Source organism: Macrotis lagotis, chromosome X (genome assembly GCF_037893015.1).
Source record: "Macrotis lagotis isolate mMagLag1 chromosome X, bilby.v1.9.chrom.fasta, whole genome shotgun sequence".
Classification (NCBI taxonomy): Eukaryota; Metazoa; Chordata; class Mammalia; order Peramelemorphia; family Peramelidae; genus Macrotis; species Macrotis lagotis.
Genome location: NC_133666.1, coordinates 694,146,528 through 694,153,538, shown reverse-complemented (window position 1 = coordinate 694,153,538; position 7,011 = coordinate 694,146,528). Strand labels below are relative to the sequence as shown.

The 7,011-nt window shown below is 60.1% G+C and overlaps 1 protein-coding gene across 5 annotated transcripts in view; it reads left to right on the top strand.

Annotated features, from left to right (window-relative positions):
• Positions 1-1,313: 1,313 nt before the first annotated feature.
• CLTCL1 (clathrin heavy chain like 1) overlaps positions 1,314-7,011 on the top strand; it is an 81,372-nt gene continuing 75,674 nt past the window's right edge. For 4 of the 5 annotated variants that reach the window (XM_074206457.1, XM_074206456.1, XM_074206461.1 and 1 more), the window contains exon 1: positions 1,314-1,402. In XM_074206457.1, the coding sequence (XP_074062558.1) occupies positions 1,361-1,402 (42 nt within the window). In that variant the 5' untranslated portion in view covers positions 1,314-1,360. Of the gene's footprint in view, positions 1,403-2,988; positions 3,093-7,011 lie in introns of those variants that run through there. The other variant, XM_074206460.1, reaches the window with a different exon arrangement.

The following is a 7,011-nucleotide window of genomic DNA, read 5'->3' as shown; positions in this document are numbered from 1 at the left end:
CTAGCCGCCCCTTCTTCCATCCTCTGCCACGCGAGATGCCTTCTCCTTCCTCTCTTCCGGGGCTCAGTGTGCAGCTCCCGGGGCTCTCCTTTACTGGGGGGCTGGGCTGGCAAGGCAGGGGGGTTAAGTGGCTTGCCCAAGGGCCCCCCGCAGAGAACAGGCCGCACTGGACCTGGGGGGCCCCAGACGGGGGGGGGGCGGGGGGCGCTCCAGACGGGGGGGGGGCGGGGGGCGCTCCAGACGGGGGGGGGCGGGGGGCGCTCCAGACGGGGGGGGGGGCGGGGGGCGCTCCAGACGGGGGGGGCGCTCCAGACGGGGGGGGGCGGGGGGCGCTCCAGACGGGGGGGGGGGCGGGGGGCGCTCCAGACGGGGGGGGCGCTCCAGACGGGGGGGGGGGCGCTCCCTTTGCTAACGCTCACGTCCTCCGTCTGTTCTTCGGCCCGCCCGGCCTCGGGAGCCCCTTCACCTGCTCCCGTCCTCTCCACACCTTCCGGGCCCGGGCCCCGGCCGGCCCTCGGGGCCCCCCGCCCGGCACCCGCAGCCCCACAGGACGGCGGTCTGGGGGGGCAGCGAGGCGGCTCCTCGGGGTCCGGGGGGGGGTTGTGCGCTGTGGCCCCCCTGGGGCCTCGCCTTCCCGGGGGCCGCGGTTCCGACCTGGGCATCGGGGGGCGCTGAGCCCGGCCGTGGCCTGCGCCCCCTCCCCTGCGCCTCACTTACCTGTCTACACCCGGTGCCCAGCCCCCCAGGGGAGCCCCCGCGGTGGGGGAGGGCGCGGCTCCGGCCTCGGGGCCTCAGTTCACCCACCTCCCCCCGGGCGGCCCGCCCCTGCTCCGCGCCCCCGTTTCCTCCTCTGAGCGCGCGTCGGGCGGCGTCGGGGGCGCGCGTCGGGGCCAACGGAGATAACGGTCCCCTCCCCCTGCCCGGGGGCCGCGCGAGCGGACATCACGTGACCCAGCCTCGGGGGCAGACCCCCCCCGCCCCGTGACCCCGGCTAGCGCTGACCCCTCCCCTGCCGCCCACGTGGCCCGGCCCGTCTGAGCCCGAGGGGCGCGCGGGGGAGGGGCGCGCGGGGGAGGGGCGCGCGGGGAGGGGCGCGCGGGGGAGGGGCGCGCGGGGAGGGGCGGCGCGGACTACTTGGCCGGAGACCCCGCTAGCGGGAGGCGGACCGGGCGGAGGGATCCGGCGGAGGGGCGAGGGGCGAGGGGGCCAGTGCGCGTGCGCGCCGCGCGGGGGCGGGGCGGGGAGGAGGGGGAGGGGCCGGGCACGAGCGCGCGCCTCCGAGGGAGGGAGGAGGAGGAGGAGGAGGAGGAGGAGGCCGAGCGGCGTGAGGAGGGGGCGCGGACCCCGGCCCGGCCCCGCCATGGCGCAGATCCTGCCCATCCGCTTCCAGGAGCACTTCCAGGTGAGGGGGGAGGCCCGGGCCGCCCCCTCCTCAGGCCCCGGAGCCCCCCGGGCTTCCCCGCTCCCCCAGCGCTCCCTGCCCCGCGCCCCCCACTAACTTCCTGTGCCCTGGCTCCCCGGGGCCCCCCGCCCCCCGCACTCAGAGGAACTCGGTAGGTGAGTGAAGGGGCAGGCAGGGCCGGGCTTCGGCCCCACCTGCCTGGGCGCCGGGCATGTGCCCGCGGGCGGCGCATCAGGAGCTGGCCAGTGGCCCGGAGAGGCCCCCAGACCCCCGCCGCCCGGCCACACACTTGCCGTGTCCCTCGCCAGCTCTTTTGACAGAGGAGGAAACTGAGGCCCACAGGGTCGGTCGGGAAGCGCCTGAGGCCGACTGGACCCCAGGCCCTCCCGCCCCCCGGCCTCAGCATCGGGCGCCCCGCCCGGGACGGAGATGCTCTTGGTGCCAGGCCGGGCACCCCCGGGGCGGCGAGGCACCCGTGGAGTCTCGAGGGAGTCCCTGCCAGACACCCGCGGCCTTGGTGGGCGGTGTGGGCCTGACGAACGCCGTGGAAGCCGGAGGACGGATGTCTCGGGGTGGTCTCTGGCCGCCCATCCATCGCCTTATTGCCGGCTGTTTGCCCTTTGTGGCCTATTGCACAAGTCAGTGAAGAAGGCCTCCGCGGGGTTGTCAGGGCCTCGGGGGTCCCGGGCCGAGGGGGCAGGGTCCCTCCCAGCCGGGCGGGCGGCAGCAGCTGCTTCCCCGGGGTGCCAGATGGGCCTCCTGGGCAGCTAACCCCCAGCCTGCCCTTCAGTCGGCAGGACGGGCCCAGGCCGGAAAGCTTGTTCAATGGTTTGGTTTTCCTGGTGACTCTGAGGAGACACTGGCCTGGCACCACCAGCCCTCACTTCACTTTTTCATTTGGATGGGCCGGGGATTGTGCCCCCCCCGCCCCGGCCCACCAAGCCCTTTTCCTCCGAGTGCCAGCATAGTTTAACAATTCCCCCTCTGTCCGAGCAGTGGCAGCCACCCTGGGGTTCGCCCCAAACTTGAGAGGCGGGAGAACAGTAAAGCCTCTGCACGCTGACTGTGACCCCAGCCCCCCCCCCCAGTGGGGTCCTTCCAGCTGCCTGAGGCAGAGTCTCCTGAGCTTGGGGAGGGCAGAGACGTCGTGGGGGATGTGCTGGCCTGTCTGGGCCCCCCGGGAGGCCTTCCCTTTGGAGGAGGAGTTGTGTCCGGCTCCCCAACTGGGGGGGCCCTGGGAAGGAGCTTTCTCGGCAGAGCCGGTGCTCTTCTTGGTCGACCTCCAATGTGGAGCAAGGTTTGTCTCCTGGCTTCCCAGATCCTCAGGGCTTGGCATGAGCCCCCAAGCTCAGCTTAATGGCCTGTCCTCGAGGCTGCTCAGGGCTCCTCCAGCTTTGGTCTGCTCTTCATTTTATAGGAAAGGGAAGGGAAGTCTAGCTCAGACTTGGCAGGTTTACCCCTCCCAAGCATCTTCTGACTCCCGGCCTCGCTCTCCCTTCTCCCTCCTTGCTGGCTAACCCCATTCCCTGAGCCAGACCCTGTGCTGAGGGTTGGGGAGCTGCAGGGCCTCCCAAGGCCTGATCTCCATACTCTGAGAGCAACTTGAGGATGAGTCTGACACAGGATTTGAACCCAGGTCTTCTGACTTCTTGAAGTCCATCACCTGGTTATCCCACTGCCTCTTGTAAAGGTAAACTTCAATTAGTACTTATTAAGCCCCCCCCCCCCAGGGTACCCAGTGCTGTCTAAAAGATGACCTCAGTGCTCCTTCCCTTCCCCTTGCCCTCTTGTGGCAGACCCCCTGCCATGGCTGCATGAGGGAGATGTAGCCTGCGCCACACAGGCAGGATTGGTGATGGTGCCCTGGTTTTATGGCTGGGTGAGGAGGGGAGCCTGGGCTCTGACTGAGGAAGAGGGAGGCCATGACAGGAGTGAGAGACACAGAAGTGGGCACCTCCAGTGGGTCAGGCCCAGCCAGAGGCTGTGCCACCCTGAGTCCTTTGGTTTCTCCTAGTTGTTGGAGGAGAGTGTTGTCCCTTAGGATGGGCTTCCTTTGCCCTGTCTGGAGTGGGCTGCTTGGAGAGGGGCTTCTGATTTCAGGCCAGATGGTTTTCTGAGGGAACCCAGCTCTTAGGACTGAAGGAGGAGACAATCCTTGCCCAGAACTTCACTTACCAGGCAGCTTGCCAACAGACTGACCAAGTAAAAGCTTGACCACTCAGTTGTTTCCTTTCTCCTCTTGGGGGTCAGGGCTGCAGAGAACCCATCCTCAGCTGTCAGCTCAGACCAGGCCTTGATTTTGTGGGTGACTGTTGGTGGTAAAGTCCAGGTCCTCAACCAGCAGGGTGGAGAGAAGGGGTAGCTCCACCAGTGGCAGCGTGGCTCGCGGTGGCGTTGGCCATTCACGCTGCTCTGGGAGCAGTTGGCTCATCCTCCTCACTATTTCTTGTAAAACTGACCCACCCGAGGGCTCTGCCAGCTGCTCTGTGAAGACCACGGCTCAGAAATGCCATTTCCCCACTCCCTGTCACCTAAGTATTTTCAGGGATGGCCAGGGTGGGTGATCCCATGCATGTGAAGGCCCCCTCCCTGTCCAGCCAGCCTGCCAGAGCCTCTGTGCCCCTGGTGTGGGAAGAGAGTGAAGAGCATTGGGCCTCGGTCATTGTTGATAAAGAATGTGCCTTTACTTAGCCTGTCGGGTCTGAATGGACCCTAGAGATGGACTCTTGTGTTTGCCCAAAGGATGACTAAGGCCCTGAGACCCAACTGGGGTGGTGGGAATTCAGATCCTGCCTCCAGGAGATGGCAGTCTGAGGGACTGATGCCTACTGGTTGGCTTCACCTTGGGGGCCTCTCTTTCCAGATCTACATGTCTGGTGCATAGGTGGTACATAGAGCAAAGCCAGGGATCAAGCCTGATCTCCTGTGGCCACGTTCAGCATTCTGTCTCCTGGGGTCTCGGAGGCAAGGAGGTTGAGAACCCCAGAGAGACCTGTGGAGGCAGGCTGGCCTGGATTGAAGTCCTTTAAGTTAGAGCCCTTGGGCCTCGGTTTCCACAGCTTAAAAAAACGATAGGATCGGATTAGAGGATGGGGCCCCACCTTTACCAGGAAGCCACCCAAAGCATGCTCCATCCTGTTCTAGAGGGCAAGGAGGGTCACAGGGGCTGGCACATAAATATTTATTGACTGCACACAGTGGGTCCGGGGTCACGGAGACTCTTCTTCCAGAGTTCAAATCTGGCTGGGTGGCTCTCAATTCAATGTTAAGTCACCCCCAGGAAACCTCAGGAGGTACCAGGGGTTCTTGGGGGATGGTGGTGCTAACCCTGGGTGGTCTAGTTCAGGTCCTCTTGGTGCCCTCAGAGCTGGGGGCCTGCACACTTAGACCTCCTCCAGCAGAGCTCCTTGTGGGAGCTGGGGCCCTTGATCAGTTTGGTGGTGGTCTAGTCGTGTTTAGACATGTCAGATGGCAATCTACCTTTTACATGTGAGGACACTGAGGCAAACAGGGTGAAGGGACTTGCCCAGGGTCACCCAACCGGATTTGAACTCTGGAAGAAGAGTCTCCCTGACCCCAGACCCGCTGTGTGCAGTCAATAAATATTTGTGTCAGCCCCTGTGACCCTCCCTGCCCTCTAGAACAGGATGGAGCATGCTTTGGCAGCTTCCTGATGAAGGTGGGGTCCTAGTGGACCCTTAAACCAGAAGCTAAGATGAAGAGGGAGGCCAAACTGAGCTGCCACAGAGGGTCTGAAGCTGGGGAGAGCTTGTGAGCCTAGGGAGGTTGCAGAGACCTCAGCAACAGGATCTTGCTGATGGGGGGATGAAGGAAGGAGCGAGCAGGATGATGACTCTAGTGGGGCAAGCTAGCAGCCAGGAGGAAACTGCCCGCCCAGGTGCACCAGGGCCGCAACCTAGGTCTCCCTGGAGTCTGAGTCCAGATCCCAATCAGTGTTCTTTTGGGGTCTGTAGTTATGGGAGGTGAGGATGTTTGAAGGAACATCAGCATATGGATGAAGAACCCCAGGAGAAGCAGGACTAAGAGATGAAAATTGGGAGATGCCCCCAGGACTGAGATTGGGGGTGGTTGTGGAGTGACTCAGAGCAGGGGAAGGAATGGGGGCCTTGTGAGAGGACGAAGAGGGTGAGGTGGTGCCAGGCTCGGAGGCAGGAAGAGGAACAGGAGGTTTAAAGGCAGCCTCAGATACCAAGAGCGGCTCCTACGCTGGAGACATCTTCAGATGGTGCTGAGCCTAGGGTTTTAATTGATACGGGGTCTTCTTTCCAGCTGCAGATCTCGCAAGTGTCAATCACCTTTCTAGTCCTGCCCCCAAGTGCTTATGCCTGGCAATCAGTTTTCTAATATTCCTGACTTCATTCATTCATATCTTCTCTTGTTTTTTTGTTGTTTGCTTTTAAGGCAGTCAGGGGTAAGTGACTTGCTCGGGGTCTCACAGCTAGTAAGTGTTGGAGGCTAGAATTGAACTCAGGTCATCATTCTTTCTCCAGGGTTAGTGATCTATCCATTGTGCCACTAGCTGCCCCTCATCCATTATCTTTTTTTTTTTTAGGTTTTTTCAAGGCAAACAGGGTTAAGTGGCTTGCCCAAGGCCACACAGCTAGGTTATTATTAAGTGTCTGAGGTTGGATTTGTACTCAGGACTCCTGACTCCAGGGCTGGTGCTTTATCCACTGTGCCACCTAGCTGACCCTATCCATTATCTTCTAATGGAAACTTAACCAAGTGCAAAATCTTCCTTTATTTTCTGTCTAACATTTTGGGGTCACATTTACTCCTAGGATTTAGAAGACATGAATCTGCTGGAGAAGTCATTTCCTACTATTTGGAAAAACTCTTAACCATCCCTGTTGATCTCATGATGTAAGGCTCCCTGGTCCTTGCCAGGGCCAAGGGAATGACAAGAGCTAATGGCCTGGTCTCATTGAATGCTCTGCTCGGTCAAAATTCACCCAGGTCAACATTTTAAACATTTTATCTAGTTTACATTCATTTTATGGATTGATCATTGCATTGATCTGGTCCTCGGGTCTTTGAGTTGCTTTTCTTTATAATTGCATCACTCTGTAAACTCTCATTTTGCTGTGTCAGGCCGTGGAGGTCTTTCCTCTGAAACAAAGTCTCTAGATTTTGTAATATCTTGGGGTGCAGTCATATTCCATTCTGTTCATATTACAATAGGTGGGCATCTTTCAGTTTGAACTTTTGGTTTTGGTTTTCACCCAGCAATGGGGTTAAGTGACTTGCCCAGGGTCACACAGCTAGATAATTGTCTGAGGTCAAATTTGAACTCGGGTCCTTCTGAATCCAAGTCTGGTGCTCTATCCACTCTATCCTAGCTGCCCTCAGGTGTGAACTTTTAATAGTTCTCCACATGACTGTTACTTCCAAGGCTTATGATTGGCTTATGATTGTGGGAGTCTGTAAATGTTAGTTATTGGAAATCTCTATCCTTGCATTGATTTTTCTGTGAATTGACTAATTAATTGTAGCTACCCTTTTTGGAGTGATCAGCTTAAAGGGGAAAAAAATTAAAACAGGAAATCTTAGTAGTTTAGAATAAAATCTATAATTTTAATTAGTGCACC